Genomic DNA, 19,426 nt, shown 5'->3' with positions numbered 1-19,426 from the left:
CACACACACACACACACACACACAGTAGTTGCACGAGGAGATGGGAGTAGGCACAGTAAGAATAAACGCCCCGATATCACTCACTGTGAAGATGAACCAAAATTGTGTTCCTGTAGAAACTGTGCAGCCACATACTGAGGTTTTACAGTTCCCTGAAAACATGTCATTAGGGAGCCATTGAGATTGAAGCCGAGCGTCCCTGAACAGAGTGCGTCTGACCGTGTGTGAGCGTGGCCTTGCTGTCAGCCTGATCCCTTTCTACTATTGGCTGTGCTCATGCGTGACAGTTTGGAGTAAACTGTGGGCTCCTTTTAGCCCTAGATTAGCCATATTCATAGGCTTTGCATGCAAACACGCCCCCCTCCCCCTCTCTCTCGCTCAGGTTCAACACCGCTGTCTCTTTTTAACCCCTGCCATCGTCCGCTGCACATTCATCGCCTTTATTCTCGTAACAGCAGACCGGGGACATTTAACTCTTTCCTCTGTTTAACCGGCTTGTGTGTACGCGCGTGTGCTCTTCGGTTCATCGGCCAGATGGAGGACTACCATAAACCAGACCAGCAGACTGTGCAGGCGCTCAGGAACATCGCCACCCGGCTCCGGATCAACTCTATCAAGGCAACAACTGCAGCTGGCAGCGGGTAAGAGAGGGAATACGGAGAGGTTAAACCGGTTATAAAATAGTATGACACGACAAAATACGCTTACTGTCCTGGGCCAGTTACTGTATGACTCATGCACTTGTCTGTTTAAGGGAGAAATTATAAAGTAGAAACGTGTGCTCGAATTAGTAAGGAGGGAATGTGAAGACCATTTCCCGATGGACTGACTGTCCGCAGCAGGCAGTGTGCGAGAGCACCGACAGAAGCTATATAGGTTTATTATATTGCAGATGCAGAATATTTGCGTCCTGTGTGGTGTGCCAAAACTGGGGACTTTAAAATGTCTTATCTTCATAACACCTGTCGTAAAACAGTTCAGTGCCAACATACGTTGTATGCAATTTACGCACGTTTCCAGAAAGGAGATTGGGTGGGTGTAAAGGGTCAAAGTTAATTTACTTGTCATTTTCGCATCTGGATTTCAGTTTACGAATGTGTCATGTTTCCGAGAGCAATGGGACTTAATGTATTTAAGTAACAGGCGTGTTTGCTTTCCAAAACCCCCCATTCAAATCAGAAAACATTTATTAAATCATGTCGGATTTGGAGGTTCGGCACAGACTGCTGCAGGTGCACCGGCGTCCCGCTCCAACCTTCACCCCTTGCGTGCTCTGTGATCGGTTATGTAACAGAGGAGGATCGGTGCCTGATCCCGTAGCCTACAGTCAGCGGTGCAGCTCGTAGGGCTACGTGGTGTGTGGAGGCAGCAGAAGGCAACCGCGGAACGCACAGACGCGCTTCTTCCTCCCGCCGCGCCTGCCTGTGTCCGTGCAACTTGTCACACAAATGTCAAGGAGCTGTAATTAAAAAGGAAAATACGTCCGGTGAGAAATTTCAAAATAAAATCCGAATGGACAAACGTCCAGAAACGCTTTTGGAGTGATAGAAAATAACATTAAAAAATGATAATAAATTAGAGGATACGTGAAACAATTGAAACTGTAATTTCTGCGTGCTTTATTCAACACAACGTACTACACAAAGTAAAAACACTTAGCAGGGTTGAGTAGTGGCCTCTTGCCTTTTGTTGTGCTTCCTTTGTCAGTTGGCCTATGATTAGAGTCAGCCTAAATGATTTTCTCCTCTAACTGGTTATTCTCCATCCATCCATCGTCAACTGCTTATCCTGCGTACAGGGTCGCGGGGAGCTGGAGCCAATCCCAGCTGACATCGGGCGAAAGGCAGGGTACACCCTGGACAGGTCGCCAGTCCATCGCAGGGCCACACATACAAACAACCACTCACAATTTCATTCACACCTAGAGCCACCAATCAACCTAGTCCGCATGTTTTCGGAGCACCTGGAGAGAACCCACACCTACACGGGGAGAACATGCAAACTCCACACAGAAAGGCCAGGACAACCCACAACCCCACTGCCCCTGGTTATTCTCTTTATCTCTTAATTCTTTTTCTTAGGTCTGTCTGGTGACAGATGGGAGGAGAGAAAGTAGTGATATAATGAGGTGATGTAGCCTACTGTAAACCCTGCTCTTGGATATTTCCTGGATTTGTTTAATTTCAGAAAAAGATTAGGCCTACTGAAAAACATCTTTTCTCCTGACAGGACACCAATGAATAAATTAATCTGTCTCATCTTTTTTTCATCAATGGCATTAATACACAAAGTAAACACTGATCATGGGTGGACTGAGATGTTGGACAGATGATCATAACTGAAACATGCACAGAATAAACAGAGACTGTAGCCTACTCTTTTCTGTTCCAAGGTTTAATAAATTAAATCCATTCTTCTTTCAACAAAATTTTCCATAAATATAGGTTTAGCCACCTTTCACCCTTTCATAGAGCATCCTACACAACTTCATGTTTATTCATCATCTCTTGCTCCTTATTTTTTCATTATTTGATCACATTTTCCATTTCAGGAGAGTGAGGGAAAGGGCCTTCATGGAGGAGGCCTGAGTGAGGTATTATCGGCATGTGGTTTGAAAATAAAGAGAAGAATAACATTCAAGACTTAAAACTTCCTCATAACCTGTGTTGTGTTTAACTGTCTTGACTTTTAACAGTTTGGGACTACACATTGGATGATGTCTTTGTATTGTATATGTATGTGTGTGCATGTATGAGAGCGAAAGAAAGAGAGGCATCCTCCAAAACTATTTACATTTCTTTATGTGTGTGAGAGAGATACTATATATCTACTTTCTGACTGTCTGACCAGCGTACATAACTCTGACTGCAGTTGGTCTGGCATGAATTAAAGAGTCAAATCCAACATCTGATTGCCGCTTTGTCTCATTGCCTCCCTTCTTCTCTGCATCTGTGTGTGTACACAACATGCTTACAGATTTGAACTGAGGAATCAGGAGGCACATCACATTTTTTAATCGGATTGCTGTGTGTCTAATTCCTCTCTCGCCATCATTCTGTTCCAGTCATCCGACATCATGTTGCAGCGTGGCAGAGATCATGTCTGTGCTGTTCTTTCATACCATGAAGTACCGACCCGAAGACCCCCGTAACCCCAACAACGACCGCTTCATCCTCTCAAAGGTAACACATGCGCACACACACACAGCCACATGGTTTGCAGGTGTTATCCTGTCTGATGCACAGAGACAACAGACAGGGATCATCTAGAACAACTGATTTACTAATTGTGAGGTGAAAAATATGTGCTTATTTAGAAGTGCACATGTATATATGTCAAAATGATTCAATTGAAATAAATTTTATTTATTTAGGGCCAATTCATAACAGAAGTTTTCTCATTGCACTTTTCATATAGAGCAGGTCTAGATCATACGCTTTGTAATAATCATTATATAAGGCTGTTCCACATTTAGTACATTTCAATTATTGTGGCACAAAATTACAATCAAAGTTGTGCATATTTCCTATTAGCAGGTTATCTTTCAAACTTGCCTGGACTTTTTGATCCAAGTAGCTCAACCATCTGTATGCAGACTGTGTAGGAGTAGAGAGTAGCTTATTGTTGCTGTGTGTTTGTGTATATTTGTTCAGCTCTTTGATAAAACAGAAAATGCCCTGTTGGTTCTCTACACAGTTTATGTATTCTGCTTGCTTACTTTTTCAGGGTTATGACATCGTGTTACATTTTTCACCCATGTTTAATTGTGATATTATTAATCACTTGTCTACACAAGGACCCAGTTCAAATTTCAGACTTTGCCAAATGTTATTCCTAATTTGAGCACAAACACACATACACACTTTTTCAGGTGTGCAGGAAAGGTAGTTTTAAAAAATTAAGAATTAGATGCATGAAAACAGGATCTTATACTTCCCTAGAATTTATGAGCGTTTTAAACTGTAATAGTATTTCTAGCTCCTGAACCAGCAAATCAGGTAGACAGTATGTGATGTTACACTCTTTCATCTTTTCCTCCTCAGGGTCATGCAGCCCCTGTGCTGTACGCCGTGTGGGCGGAGACAGGCTACCTGAAAGAGAACGAGCTCCTCAACCTCCGCAAGGTCGACTCCATCTTGGAGGGACACCCTGTGCCGGTGAGGTGACGTTCAGACCTGCAGGAAGTTCTGGATCCAAAAGTCATTTCTGCCAGCATACCAACACACATGCAATAGGAATACATTAAAACCCTCACTCTACCATTCTGTGACAGTAAAGTGATGGTGATGCAAAAGCCTGTATTTAAAACGCTTACAATTAAACCCAGTAAATTAACACTGAGGCAATGTTCAAAGCCTGCTCTTCAGAGCATTATAAAGTCAGAATCTTTCTGATGTGACGGATGAAATCCCTTCCCTAAGCTATTTCACAATATCTTTTACCAACTCAAAGATCATATTACAGATGTTATGTGGTTAAGTTTGACTCTGACTTCTGGCCTCTTCCTGCATGCAGCTGTCTGTCAAAGTCTGATTGGAGCTTTTTTTGGGCTTGGTGCAAACCTTTTGACAGCATCTAGAAATGTCAACTGTCAAATATGCAGGCTTTCAAAATCTTCCTTTCAGCGATCTAGGATTGTTTCAATCTTCCTGCTGGAAACAGTTTGAATATTTCTCACGTTGCACTAGATGAATACAGAGGCAATGAGCCTGGGGGTTCCCAACCTGGGTGCTGAGACCATCTAAGGGGGTTGCAAGATAAATCTCACTATGATTAGCAAGAAAGTGAAAAAATAAATCTTTATGCAACACAAACATTAGGTTTACATTTCCTAAATCATATCACGTATACTTCCTATATAGAGACATGAACACACTTACACAGATAACAAACTGTATGCTGGCAGGGACATAGTGACAAAGATGTTGTTGTGTGACAGAGATGGTCTGTCCTCCACTCCTTGCAGACATTAATCACACTGTGTTTACATAAACCCAGATCCCGAAGCACTGCTAGACATAGACTGTAGCTACTGTCCTGACAACATGACTGTCGCTGTTCTGTTTTGTCCATCCGCTGTATTTCATGCTTTCTGTTTTTTTTTTTTTTTCTGTTTCTGTGTGTTGTGCGTGCTAACAGAAGCAGCAGTTTGTGGATGTGGCCACTGGATCTCTGGGTCAGGGGCTTGGCGCTGCGTGTGGAATGGCCTACACTGGAAAATACTTTGACAAGGCCAGGTAACATACACAAAAACACACACACAGATTGCCCATGAAAAGACTCATGCAGAGCCTCTCACAACATGTACAAGATCATGTACATGAAGGAGCACAGCAGCCCAGCGTGCATCTGCACATATTAAGGTGGATGGTCTGAAATAATGCATGACATAATGTACGCTGCAGTAAGCCGCGCGGACATGTGACATTTCGGCCTGCAGCTTTGCATCAAACCACACCTGACAGGGCCGGTCTGGGTTGACATTTAAGCAGCCACTCATAGAGCCAGGAGAGCTGACCTCTGATCAGTTTTACCCTCACATCAGGATGAAAGAGGGAATCTGTTCAGTAATCTTAGATCAGAAGCGATTCCAAGAAGAGTTCAAGCCGTGAAAGAAGTCAGTGTTGGAGATCTGTTTTGATTTAAATTTAGTCCATTAAAAAACTTCTGGAGCTGTGTCTTTTATATTTCCAACATATTTACATCACAGTAGATAAACGGGCCCGAAACGCACAGTGGTCGTCTCCTGCTCAGCTGAATGTTAGCAGGGTTGCACATCAGTCCCCATGTGTCTCCTTTGTTCTAGTGTGATCTAGAAAGACCCTCGTGGTTTTCAGTCCAACAATAGAGAGCGTGAGATGGGTGTGTCCTGCCGTAGGACACAACACATTCCATTCACATTTTCCCAGAATATGGATGTGATACAAAAGCATTTGAGTTGCAAACTAAATTTCGGGCAGCACAGTTTGACACGTTCCACTGTGGACAGGACAGGGGGAGACTTTTGTTTTTCCACACACAACAGACGCAGTGAAACAGGAAGTCAGGGAATGCCATACTTGCCGTAGTTGGCTGCCCTTGATATCTCTCACTCTGCATTCTGTGTGCGCTCGATTGTTTCTGCTCTAATAATCACACATGCAAGAGCACAGTTCTCCCATCACCCCTCTGCCTCACCCTTTACCCTCATCTTCTTTTTAAAAAATGGCAAAATCCCATGCTGTGCTTCTGCTGAATCTGTGCATACATAGAAGATTAGGTTGTACACGCCATACAAGTGATTTTGTGTGCTGTCCGTTATTGTGCACGCATGCACAAGGGCGTATGTGTTTCCCCTGCGATGCTTGGAACAGCCTGTCAAGCTAATTCGCTGCATCAACCGCTCCTAAAGGCACACACACACACACACAAGCACACACACACAAGCACGCGCTGCAGTGGAGCAGCAAGTGTATAAAAGCATCTGCAAACTCTTATGGAATATGTTGCATTTTATGTTATTTCTGGTCAAACCAAAGTAGGATATGAATCCTTGAAATAAACAAACCCATCAGGTTCTGTGGGTGGGGTTTATTAAAATATTTTACACAAATTAACCTGTCAAATACACTTATGAGCGAGACTGGATAACTGACACTGTCCATTACTTCATGCTTATGTGACTCTGATTCAATACTTGCAAACATGTAAATATGAGATTGTTAGATCAAACACATCCAGGCTCCCTCCTCATGCTCGTTCAGGCTGTATTGATTGGAAGTTTCTTCTTCGTTGGTTTTGTGTTGGCAGGGTGTAATGGTGCGGGTGACACAAATTGTGAGCTACGAGGTGGGTGTCGGTGTGTGTGTGCTTGTGCCAGTTGGACGTGTTTGGGCTGTTTTCAAGGAGAGGTATCGCCCTTTCTTGATCTGCTATTCTCACCTTGCAAAGACAGGATGAAAGAAAGAGAAGCAGTCGCTCACTCCTCACATCTCCAGAGGGATTACTTTACTCCTGGAACTTAAGCACTGCCTCGACCTGCTGCAGTTGTACTGGATGCCCTTCAGACTTGTGTGGCTGGTATTCTATACTTTAGAAAAAGTGTGACACTGAAGAAAGTTTTGTTACTATACAAGCCTGAAAATGACCTTACCTTTCATAATTTCTAAAAATTTCTTTTGATGTGCGTTTATAATGTGTCCCTAGAGACGGCAAAGCAACCAAAGACAATTACAAAACGTTAGTGAGATATGATAATTCCCTAAATGCCAACGTGATGTATATCAGCAAATCAATAGAGAAGAGCCTGACCTTCCCGACCCCGCTGTTTCACAGCAACACAGGGTTAACTGCATTTGTTATGGATCTGATTATTCTCAGTTAATTAAAAGATGAGTTATCTGCTATTTGAAAATGTATGTATATCTGACTTTATTAATATCTGCTAGTACTAAACTGAAATATAAGGAAAGTCATCAGTTGTTGAAATGACCAGCCATAATAACCTTTCCAGATTTTGTTTAATGCACCTGTATATATCATTATGGATTTAGTGTCAGAGGAGGAGCGGACATATTTCAAACTTGTAGGATTTACGGATCAGTTTCACTTTTTCTCCCCTGTAGTCGCAAATCCTCTACCTCTTTTCTCTACCTCTCTCCATCTCCACCTTTGTGGAATTCCTCTCGTCTTGTTCTTCCCTTCTTCCTCTCTTTTCTTTCTGTGCCGTGTCTTTTTTCTTTGCGCTCAGGGTTGGAATGCATGGTGTAATGTGGCGTGTCTCTGCCTATCTTCCAGCTTTAATGAGAATGTGTCTATTTGACTGGAAAGCTGTCAGGAGTCATTACGCCATGGGAGCAAAGAGTGTGGATGATCAGAACTCAGCGGGCGTGGGGGGGTGGTTGTTTAGGTGTGAGGATCAGCTGTCACATTGAGCCTTATAGGAGGAGTTGGAGGACTGGAAGATGCGCCAAGAGGGAAAATGGAGCTGATATTGAAAATAACCCTAATCTCTTTCTAACAGTTTTTCTGTATAAGCTGTACAGTCTCATTGAAACATGAAATCTCTTTTTGTAGCTATCGTGTGTTCTGCCTGCTGGGTGATGGAGAGCTGTCAGAGGGCTCGGTGTGGGAGGCCATGGCCTTCGCCTCATACTACCAGCTAGAGAACCTGGTGGCCATCTTGGACATCAACCGCCTGGGTCAGAGCGACCCGGCTCCACTCCAACACCATGTGGAGAAGTACCAGCGACGCTGTGAGGCCTTTGGGTGAGCAGGGGGGAGTCAGAGGGTGAGAGCAGAGGGGAGGTACAGGTGAGATGAGGATAATAATTAATTGTTTGTCATGTATGGTGGAAAAATGGCAAATATTGTCTGGTTCTGGCTCATAAATAGTGATTTGTTGCTCTTCTCTGTTTATATAATTGGGTTTTAAATTGTTTTGGACAAAACAAGCCTTTTTGGGACCCGCAGCGAAATTCCGATGGGTATTTTTCCATTGACATTTTATAGACTCAATGATTAATCAGTTAATCAAAGAATAATCTTCAGATTACTCAATAACGATATTTGTCATTACTGAGTAATACCGGTTGTGAAATCTGGCCTGCTGCACGTCATGCCTCCATCCAACAATGACGATGCTGATACAGAGCACTGATGCTAATACGCTACTACAATATGACCCAGGGTTATATTCACTCAGGGGCCCAGAATTCAGAGCAATGCACATGTAGGACTGCATTTAAAGTTTGATCTGTTTTCCCAGCTGGCATGCCATCATTGTGGACGGCCACAGTGTGGAGGAGCTGTGCAAGGTGCTGAGTCAGCCTCGCCACCAGCCACTTGCCATCATCGCCAAAACTATCAAGGGCAAGGGCATCCCAGGTACAATAATCAGTCACACACAAGGTGATCCACAGTATGTGACAGTAATTATCAGTGTGGTAACATGTCACGATTTCTTTTTTATTAAAAAAAATGCATTGTTTCCTAAATGGTATATACACAGTGGAAGTGCAAAAAACTGTCATTACATTGTGTCTAGATGTCTCTGTTTCAATATCAAACTTTCAGACATACCATATTTCAAGCAGATAAAATCAAAGTAACAAACACAGAACATGTTTCATAATCAGTATCTGGCGTTTATTGCTAACCTGCTCCAAAAGCCTGTTTCTAAATTTCTAAATGATGACTATGCAAAACTGTGACAACTGACTGGGAATTATATTTATTTATCAGAAGTTTTCGTAACTCCCCCCGGGGACCAAGCATCAGTGCAGAGGGGCCCTAACTCGCTGTAATCCAGGCAGTGCTTTAGTGCTTTATCTGCTGCAGCTCAGTAATCCCTCAGAATGTGCAGGATACACTGGCAGCACCAGCCCTTTGTGCTTGTGTTGTGATAACGGTAAAAGGGAGTGTGTGTGACCACGTGTGTTTCTGAGAGAGAAAGAGACACAAAGAAAGATGAAAAGACAGTCATCACAGTGAGGGCGGTGTGTTTAAAAGAGGAGTATGTCTAAGATTGTTTCAGAAATCATGAGTGTTGTTAAAAGCCTGTGACCTTTTTACCTTTTGTAGTCGCCTGTTGTGACCCACTCAAGTGGACAATTGTTATGAATGTGAAAGCAGGCCATGGTTTACTTATGTGTGTTTTTATTGCACATACATAAATGTGGAGGATAGGTATGCAGGATATCAGGAGGAATTTGGTTTATATAGCATCTGCACTTTGTCTGGTGTGTCAAAAAAATGTTTTCATTTTTATATATTTAAATGTTAAAAGTTCTGTGCATAGATAGATAGATAAAGATATATTGATATATAGATAGATATTAAGTATTGCAGTAATGTATATATACTTGTTTGCTCCAGTCCTCAGTTTTGTTTGTGTGTGTCTCTTTCAGTGGCTGAGGATAAGATGGGCTGGCACGGTAAGCCTCTGGCCAAAGACATGGCCGACAGCGTGATCAAGGAGCTGCAGAGCCGCATCATCAGCTGTAACAAGCGCCTCTATCCTGCTGCGCCCAATGAGGACACATCACCTGTCAGCCTCCGTAACCTTCGCATGCCGAGTGCACCCAGCTACAAACCTGGAGACAAGGTATGATCAGTGGTATACAAGCATAGATGAATAATCTTGAAAAAACATTCATTTGGGTTTTAAATTGTATGCACTATTGGGTAAAAATTTGACTTAATGGCACAACTTGTTCAGATAGAATAAAACAAAGCTTCAGACAAGCTGGGGTATATCAGAAAATACTCTGACCGTGTTGTTGATTGGTTGTGTGATTGTCCCCGTGTAACCAGATTGCTACGAGGAAGGCGTACGGCATGGCTTTGGCCAAGCTGGGCCGTTACAACGAGCATGTGGTGGCTCTGGATGGAGACACCAAGAACTCCACTTTCTCCGAGCTCTTTAAGAACGAACACCCCAACCGCTACGTGGAGTGCTACATTGCAGAGCAGAACATGGTAACAAGGAGATGCCAACTCTCTAATTAGGTTGTTGGACCTAAAGTGTTAGGAAGGATATGAAAGTGAAGTGCCGCTAAAACAGCAAACGTTACAATTACAGTACATCAAAATATCCTTACAGTGATGTCTAGTGTATTAACATCTGTCCAGTTATTATTTTTCTGTCAAGAACAATTAAATACAATCAGCATGCATACTTTCGGTTTATTAGTCTGAATTAAGCAGATGCTTAAATTGCTAGTTGAACATTGTTTTTACAGTACAATAAAGAGCTACAGCCTACAGATGGCTGCTACGTCTGTCATCTTTGAGTACATCATAGAGGCTATTAAAACTTCCTTTCAATTAATAAAATAAGGTCATTTGATTCATACAATATATGAAATATCAGGTTAATGTAATAAGTATAAACATAAATATTATTTCTTTTAAATACATGTGTACCCTGTAATTTACTAGGTGTTATTGCAGTCATAAATGTTATTATGTCATTGTGCTCTGTGGGCTCTTTAGGGGCTTTAAATGATTATAAGGGCTTACTGAGTACTCATTACTACATTACTGCATTACTTTATTAACCAAGGTCCTCAGGTGAAAACGGTCAATTTTCTTTACATGCTGCCGTGGGGATAGCTTGACTTAATAGGTCACTATTTCAAAAAGTATTACGTATTATGAATTTGATTCATTTTGATATTAGCTTTCTCAATTAAAATGTTTTTATTTGTCACATCTGTAAATAATTGGTTAGTTTTAACCTCATGAATTATGAGGTTTGTTTTTGATGAAGAGTAAGAGGCTACAGCTACGCTAGCAGCTCTGTGACACTGTACTTTGAGCTAAATGCTAACACAAGAATGCTGACAGTGCTAACATGCTGGTGCTTAGAAGGTTTAATGTTTACCATAGTCTCAATCTTTAGCATGTGAGCACGCAAACTTTTCATAATTACCACTAAACACAGCGTGTTAGTTAATTTTAAGAGTCAAAACTCTAGCAACACTTGTAGCAATAACAACAACTGGCCACAAGCCAAAAACTCACAATAAAGCTGTTCATTATACTGAACGTTTTGCTGGAGTTGTGACCTTGCACCTTGGGAGTAGGTGAAGCTGTGCCACGAACCCTTCCCGTGCATTGTGATTAGTTTTGGAAGCATTTAGTCATAAACCAAAGGTTTTTCTAAGCCATCACTCTTCTCTTCGACTCTTCCTGTTCCCTCCTTTCCTTCTCTCTCTCCTCTCCTGCAGGTGAGCGTGGCAATAGGTTGTGCCGTGCGGGACCGTAACGTGGTGTTTGCCAGCACCTTCGCCACGTTCTTCACGCGTGCCTACGATCAGCTCCGCATGGCCGCCATCTCTGAGAGCAACATCAACCTTTGCGGCTCCCACTGTGGTGTCTCTATTGGTCAGTTCCTGTCTCTCGTTTCACCAATCACTATCTGAAAGAACTGACCTTTGACCGTTCAGTGGTTCACTTTGAAGTTATTTTATTTTACCCCAGCTGTAACTGATGTTAGAGCTAATTATTATTTCACACACTCCTGTCAGTATTCAAAGTATATGCTCTAGTGGTCTTCCAAATAAACCAATCACAGCCTCAGTGACCTTTGACCCATAAATTGAAGTAGCTGCACTCATTATGACCTTCACTGCGACCCACATTTCCTCTCACAACACCTTTTTCTTAAATCCAGTTTAGCACAATTCTGCTTTTGGATTGATTTAGCCCAGTGGAGGCTAAACAAGTCAAACTGATAACATTTTTATATTTAATAGATTGGTCAAAGTAAATCCAAAATGTGCACAATGCGTGTCAAATGAAAATCAAACCAAAGTGGTATTTAGTTGTTGAACAAGCTGTCTGTGGAGGATATTTCTTCTTCTTTTTTTGTTTTATGACGTGTTGTTGCTTCTTTAATTTCACAGCTGTGGGTTGAACCTCTTCTTAGTATGCATCGGTTTTAATTTTCCTGAACCCAAAACCCCTTTACCCCCATCTTCTCACCTTCTTACTCTGTTGTCCATCTTCCTCTCCTTTGATCAGCACTCTTCCTCCCTTCCCTCTTTCTGTCTCATGGAGGTGTTGACAGTGTGGCCTGACTCCTTTTCACCTCTTCCTCCTCCTCCTCCTCCTCCTACTCCCCTTTCTCCTTCTCCTCCACCTCTTCAGGTACATTGCATGCCCACCTTTCCAGACTGAATGCATGCCAGTCTACTAGAAGTTATTTTCCAGTCTAATCAAGCATTTGAGTCTTACTGTACCTATTACTATTGCGTGTTTGGTGCTGATATGTGTGTATATTTAGGGGAGGATGGACCCTCTCAGATGGGTCTGGAGGATTTGGCCATGTTTAGAGCCATTCCCACGGCAACCATCTTCTACCCTAGCGACGGTGTCTCCACTGAGAGGGCTGTGGAGCTTGCTGCCAACACAAAGGTACCCATAGTCAGCTGTAATAAGACATTTTAAAGTCAGTTTAGCTCTATAATGTTGAGTTGAATAGGATCCAGTCTTCCACAGTTTTTGTGTTAAAAAGTGCAGACCCATGTAGATTATTTCTTGTTTGTTTCAGGGTTTGTGTTTCATCCGAACGAGCCGCCCAGAGAACAACGTCATCTACAACTCCAATGAGGACTTCCATGTTGGTCAGGCTAAGGTTTGTAGCAGAGTTGTCCCACCGCCATCCTGTTTGCACAGCACAAACTTTGGGAAGTGAAGACTCTTTTTTTTATTTTTCTCTTTTTATCCCTCATCTTCCCCTTCAGGTTGTGTATAAAACCAATGACGACCACGTGACTGTGCTTGGAGCAGGAGTGACCCTCCACGAGGCTCTCGCTGCTGCTGAACAGCTGAAGAAAGGTACATTGAAAGAGAGCAAGAAAATCAAAGCAAAAAAAAACAACCAATGTCAGCATGAAAGTATAATGAACCGTCAGTCTGACTGAGTCGCATCCTCCATCTTCCTTTCTCCTCCCCCTAGAAAGAATTAACATCCGTGTGATCGACCCGTTTACCATCAAACCTCTGGACTCCAAGACCATCATCGATAACGCCAGGGCCACCAGAGGACGCATCATCACAGTGGAGGACCACTACTATGAAGGTGAGAGTCGCAACAAATTCCTTTCCAAAAAAAGAATTTCAGACAACAACATGCAGATTTCAACTCTGACTTGTGTCCTGATCTATCCTGCCACTTTCCCCTACAGACTCTCCAACAGACTGAATTAAACATTAAAAAATAAAAAATTCAATTGAATTTGAAACCAGGGAGGCCATGGCAGTGTGAATTATGAAAGAGCATTTTAAACCCTGTTTCTTTCCTGCAGTATATTAAGATAAGATTTGATATTGGTTTGATTTATATTGTTCCCTGGATAGATATACTACTATCAAAAAATGCCAGAAGGGCATGGTTACAAATGACAAATTAACTAAGTAATATCAATTCCCCAAATGCTCAATTTCTGGACACAGAATGTTGCTTCATGATACAATGTTAAGTTAACATTAAACTTTTCAACGGGTCCAGATAATATAGAGCAATATAAAGCGCAATTTTTTTGCATACATTTATTTATTTTTATGATCATGTCCAATTAAAATCAGGACAGTCACATCTGTGTGGAGTTCACGGAATTAGCAAGAGAGCTTTAACGAGCGCACCTAAGGATTATTATGCAGCTGCTTGTGTCTCAACTCATGATTAAAAATGTCTGAAGCAGAAAAGGTCTGTCTGCAGATAGAGAAGCTCTGAGGAGGCTGAGAAATAGGGTGAAGGGTATAAAGAGGGAGACGGACATATAAAAGGTGAAATGGATAAAAACGGTATATGGAGGGGGAGGAGAAGAGGGAGGGAGGAGGAGGAGGAGGAGGAGCAGGAGCTGAGAGAGCCTGTCAGGGTTTCTTAATTTCAGTTCTGGCCTTCGGGCTCTCGCTGACCTACATACAGTACCGGCATGACAAAAATGAATGTCCAGAATTTCCTTTCTCTCTCTCCCCTTTCCCCTCTCCCTGTGCTTGTTTGTGTTTTTGTTGTCCTACATGTTGCTGCATTCTCTGCCCGTTAAGATTACCTCTGTCTACTTGCCATGACAGATGGTGTGTTGGGGTCAGTGCTTTAGCACCTCTACCTTACACGCACATGCACCCCCCTCCACACACACACACAAATTTGGATTCATGAGTAGTTGATGTAAAGGAAAATGTAAAAGATTTACAGGAGTTGTGAAATGTCTGTGTTGTAATGCAAGTTGCAGATATAAAGGAAAGCTGTCCAAGAATATTTGTGTGTGTGTGTGTGTGTGTGTGTGTGTGTGCATTTGACTGGAGTTGAGGTTAGGGAACAGATGGGTAAAAGTTGTGCAGAGTGCAATGGGTGATATTCCTCTCAACAGAAAGGCTCTCCAGACCCTTTCCCCTCTGAAGATTTTTTTGTTTCATTTAATTTTATTTTGGACACATCACAACACATCCGTCTGATGGAGCAACAGAAAAGCAAGCACAAAGCTAACCCGAATGATTCACGACTTCGGCTCCCTATAAACTGTACATTACAATACTACTGTACTAATGTTCACAGTACCGTGTTTTGCCAGGTGATATATAAAAACTTAGTGTACCACACCAGTTTATGACACAAGAGATGAGCGGTTTGCAACTTTGAAATTCTCTGGCCAACTTATCAAGCGAAAACACTGAGAAATTGTCATAGACATGCAGGCAACATGAACACACAACACTTATTCAGAAATTGACAGTTTGGAGTGAGAAGTAAAAAAGTGAGAGAAAGAGAAATGGAGGTCGGAGTGAGAGGAGAGTCTTAAGGGGGTGAAAGTGAGACAGGAGGGAGTGAGAATGTCAAGGGAGGGCAGCGTCCATCCTGTCAGGCCACATCACATCGCTGCAGAGCTCAATCGCCCATGGAGGAGTTAGAGATTTGATATGGCACAAGGGCGGAAATAAAAAGATTAAATGATCTTGATATCACAGAAAGAAAGAATAGTTTGTGTGATTTGAGTGAACTGACCCTTTAATCAATAGTCCTGACTGTTCTATTCTGATTCCTCAGGTGGTCTAGGTGAGGCAGTGTGCTCTGCGGTAGTGAATGAGACCGGCTTCACCGTCCACCGCCTGGCAGTTTCCCAGGTGCCCCGCAGCGGAAAGCCCCATGAGCTACTCCGAATCTTTGGCATTGACCGTGACGGCATCGCTCAGGCAGTCCGTAAGGTGCTCAGCAGCTCCGCCAACGCCAAGTAAGAACGTTGCAACAGTGGCAATAGCGGCAACAATATGGTAAAGGTCGTTGTTTACTGGTGACCACCATGGAGACAACAACCAAATAAACCAACACTGAAGGAGAGCCCACTTCTGGCCCACTCGTGCTCTCCTCCTCATAAAACAATCTAAAGCATTTGTGGATAAAAATAAAAAGATAACATGGTTTTTCTCTTTAACTGTCATCTATGTGGTTTTGAGATCCCAGATTTTTACCCCATCAGTTTGTGAGTTCAGTGAACACACCCCTTCCTCCCACACCCTTTCTCACACACACACACACACACACACACACACACACACTCACACACACATACATCCACTCCTTCCTTCCTACCTCCCAGAGAAAGTTCAGGTACTGCTGTAGTGTTTCAGTGAAAGCAGTGAACGTGGTTTGGAGTAAAGTGAAGTCTTTTTATATTTTCTGTGGAACCCCTCTCACTTCTTCTCTGTTTTGTACATCTGCACCAAGTACGACGTAGTAAATCACTCCCCACTAGATCCAGCAGTGTGTGGAGAGACTCCGGTTTGGTCTGTTTGAGCATCGACTGTTTTTAACCTTTTTGACCCTGACTTGGATGAGACTGCTTCACACCAATAAAGGGATGGTTTCTTCACAATACCTGTGTCTGAGGTCTTTCTTATGGGTTGTGGTTGCGTGGAACAAAGGTCAATTTGTCACAGAGAAAGAAACATTGTACAAAACCTGCTTTCTTTATTTTAGTTCATCCTATTAACTCACATCCTGCAAAACAATGTATTTTTCATGGTTGCGCACTGAGTACAAAAACTGTATAGCAATGGGGATAATATTCTGCCTCCACCACATCTATTAATTTCTAATGGCACATTAGGACTAAATAAGTATCACTACCTCTGTAGCCAGTAGCAGACACTTTTGATAAAAACACTTCATCTTCAGTCAAGCTAGCAGCATAGCTATAGCAATGATAAACATCTTGTGATAAACTCTTCTAAGTTTTCATCCATCAGGTCAAACTTATTTAAAACAAGTCAAGTATACACGTAAGGCCTTACTTAAGTACTTTTAAGTAAGTTATGTACACATTTCCTCAAAATAACAAAGAGCAAATTCCTGTCACCATACTGTGCTTGTTAACGTGCTAATAAACTTTAAATGGTAAATGGACTGTACCTGTACCTTTCTTGTGTTTCGACACATGAAACATTACATGTCACATTCACCCCATTCACACCATGATGGTAGAGGCAACCATGAAAGGTCTCATCATTGGTATCTTGCCCAAGAACACTTGACAGGCGGGCCGGGGGGAAGCCGGGGATCAAACAGCAGATCTTCTCCTCTACCCTTAAGCCACAGCTAACATGTAACACAGCATAGGTAGGCTGGCAGATATACCATTAGCAAGTTACTATGCTAACTGTATGAATGCAAACATCCATCAATCCATCCATCGTCAACCGCTTATCCTGCATACAGGGTCGCTGGGTGAATGCAAACATGCTAGGGCTAACTGCAGTATTTCATACTAACTAATATTAGAGTTGGCATGTCAAACTAGCATGTTAGTACTTATAAATAAATACTAAAATCTGCTTTGTAAATGTTTTATGATGATGAAATGCATTGATCACCTTTGTTAGAGCTCAAGGATGAACACAATGCATTTTTGTGAGTAACACTGAATGTAGACATACCTTTTGTTTGTTTACAAGAAAACTCCACAGGGTACTTTAAAAGTGTACTTATGTAACTTAAACTGAATGGTGGCCATAAAGGGCTAATGACAAATGCTAAAACGTAACGTAATAGCATAACATTAGTAAACTGCTAAGTATGGTATGGCAATGTCTACAGTATGTAAAGTTTAGTATACCAGGCCACTTAAGCTGTAGCTGTGAAACTTTTGAGTGTACTGGCATGAGCAAAGGTGTGTTTTAATTTTTATGAATTAAACTTTTCATTTGTAAGACGAAGAATGTGTTGTTTTTTCAGAATTAAGCGTCACAACACTCTGTCATGTCCTGACATCCAGCTTCAGAGTCGATCAAATCACAGCCACTGTCAGAACATGATTCCTAATTTTTTTAATCCTAAATTTGATATCTGTCGAACAAATTTTACTAATCATGCAAAATTACTTAAGGAAAGGATTGAAATAATGAAGTAATGGTGGTTTTGAGAGGACATTTTGAACAGCATAATAATCAAACGTGTCCAGAGTGGGTTGTCAAAAAGTCATATTGCCAGATAACTCCAGATCCTCCATTATTACTATGTCATGACATAAACTGCATGTTTAAGTTGTTCCTCATTTTACAATAAAATCATAAAAAATGAACCACGAAGATGTTCACTTTCTGCAGGACAAATAATTGCTTGAAACTAATAGCTAGTCTTTTGAATATAATGCAGGTTTTCCGTTGAGGAGCAGCAATCCTAAATACTTCTGGCCATCTCTGTCTAATCTTTAGGGACAGTCAATGAGCAGAAAATTGCTCTTCATATAGAGCTCAGCCCCACCTAATGCAGTCTGTGTGTTGCTTAAGTTTAGTTGTCCCCTGGTGACTTGTTCAAATTTAGCAAGGTGGTGTATTTTTCTGGATGATCATACAAGCCCACATCCACCATGTGGTGTGCATATTTAATGTGTGTTAATAATTGAAAAGCCTATTGAAAGATTCACGCAGGCTGCAGCATGTGTGCAAGTGAGCATAAAGAGGTGCTAAGAAGTGTGTGAGACAGTGAAATGTGCAATTTGCAAATTAACATTCTCAAGGAGGGTTTAGGAGTAACTCAGTGTTGATGATCATCAATACAATTTAAAAGACATGTTACTGTACCATATTCACATTATACAAATGCTAAAAACTCGACAATTAACATCAATAATAACCGCAAATGACAGTTTGTCCTTGACTGCAGTTTTCCTATTTAATTGCTAAATTGTCTGTAGTTGCTGTTGGGTTAAACCCATGTAACTCCAAAGGGATTGAAAAACTAAGAAAAAAATAAATTTTTATAACCAAATAAATTGTGAATTTTAGTTTTAAACTGATTATACTTTAACTTGTGTCTGAAGTTTTGGATTTTATTCTCAAGTCAGCAGACCTCTTTAGATCTGCTCTCTATGTGGTTCTGAAAAATCTGGCTGATTTTGTATCTTCCTTATATGTACACACTGCTTACCTGACACTGCACACAAGCTTCAGTCACAGGTAAGCAGTAGTTTTTCAGTGTTTCTAAGTGAGCGTGTCTAGCAACCATATGCAGGATTTCAAAAAGACCCTCTTTGTCCTTGCAACTAACAGTCCTTTGTACACCATACTGACTGAACTCCAGCTGGTGAGAAGAACCACAGAAGATTGGATGTGATATTTGGGATGACCTTTGACCCCACTCCTATAGCGCAGCGGGAGTCTGTTTGGTCTTTGAGTTGGACAAAGTGTGTCAGCTGTGAGTGTGTGCTAGGGAGTAAGTTAAAATGGATTGACAGACTGTGTGTGTGTTTATGTACAGCATGTGTGTATATGTTCGTACTGTTTTCACACCGTGGGAGAACTCTGACAGGCTGGGCGTTTCTGTCTTGACGGCCATCTAAGCATATGTCTGCATATCTGTCAATCTGTCGTATGAATTCTTCTCTACTAATGCACAGACAAACCGACACACACACACACACACAATATAGGGCATACATGT

The 19,426-nt window shown here is 41.8% G+C and overlaps 1 protein-coding gene across 4 annotated transcripts in view; it reads left to right on the top strand.

Annotated features, from left to right (window-relative positions):
• Positions 1-16,361, top strand: part of LOC123975084 (transketolase-like) — an 18,484-nt gene extending 2,123 nt beyond the window's left edge. For 2 of the 4 annotated variants that reach the window (XM_046056230.1, XM_046056229.1), the window contains 13 exons: positions 3,065-3,182; positions 4,044-4,157; positions 5,140-5,237; positions 8,056-8,247; positions 8,747-8,865; positions 9,888-10,084; positions 10,294-10,458; positions 11,712-11,868; positions 12,770-12,900; positions 13,037-13,120; positions 13,230-13,323; positions 13,445-13,567; positions 15,536-16,361. In XM_046056230.1, the coding sequence (XP_045912186.1) occupies positions 3,099-3,182; positions 4,044-4,157; positions 5,140-5,237; positions 8,056-8,247; positions 8,747-8,865; positions 9,888-10,084; positions 10,294-10,458; positions 11,712-11,868; positions 12,770-12,900; positions 13,037-13,120; positions 13,230-13,323; positions 13,445-13,567; positions 15,536-15,723 (1,746 nt within the window). In that variant the 5' untranslated portion in view covers positions 3,065-3,098 and the 3' untranslated portion in view covers positions 15,724-16,361. Of the gene's footprint in view, positions 1-280; positions 642-2,570; positions 2,594-3,064; positions 3,183-4,043; positions 4,158-5,139; positions 5,238-8,055; positions 8,248-8,746; positions 8,866-9,887; positions 10,085-10,293; positions 10,459-11,711; positions 11,869-12,769; positions 12,901-13,036; positions 13,121-13,229; positions 13,324-13,444; positions 13,568-15,535 lie in introns of those variants that run through there. The other 2 variants (XM_046056228.1, XM_046056231.1) reach the window with 2 other exon arrangements.
• The last annotated feature ends 3,065 nt before the right edge of the window (positions 16,362-19,426 follow it).

Source organism: Micropterus dolomieu, linkage group LG08 (genome assembly GCF_021292245.1).
Source record: "Micropterus dolomieu isolate WLL.071019.BEF.003 ecotype Adirondacks linkage group LG08, ASM2129224v1, whole genome shotgun sequence".
NCBI classification, from domain to species: Eukaryota; Metazoa; Chordata; class Actinopteri; order Centrarchiformes; family Centrarchidae; genus Micropterus; species Micropterus dolomieu.
The sequence above is the reverse complement of the archived record's forward strand: the minus strand, read 5'-3'. Positions and strand labels throughout refer to the sequence as shown.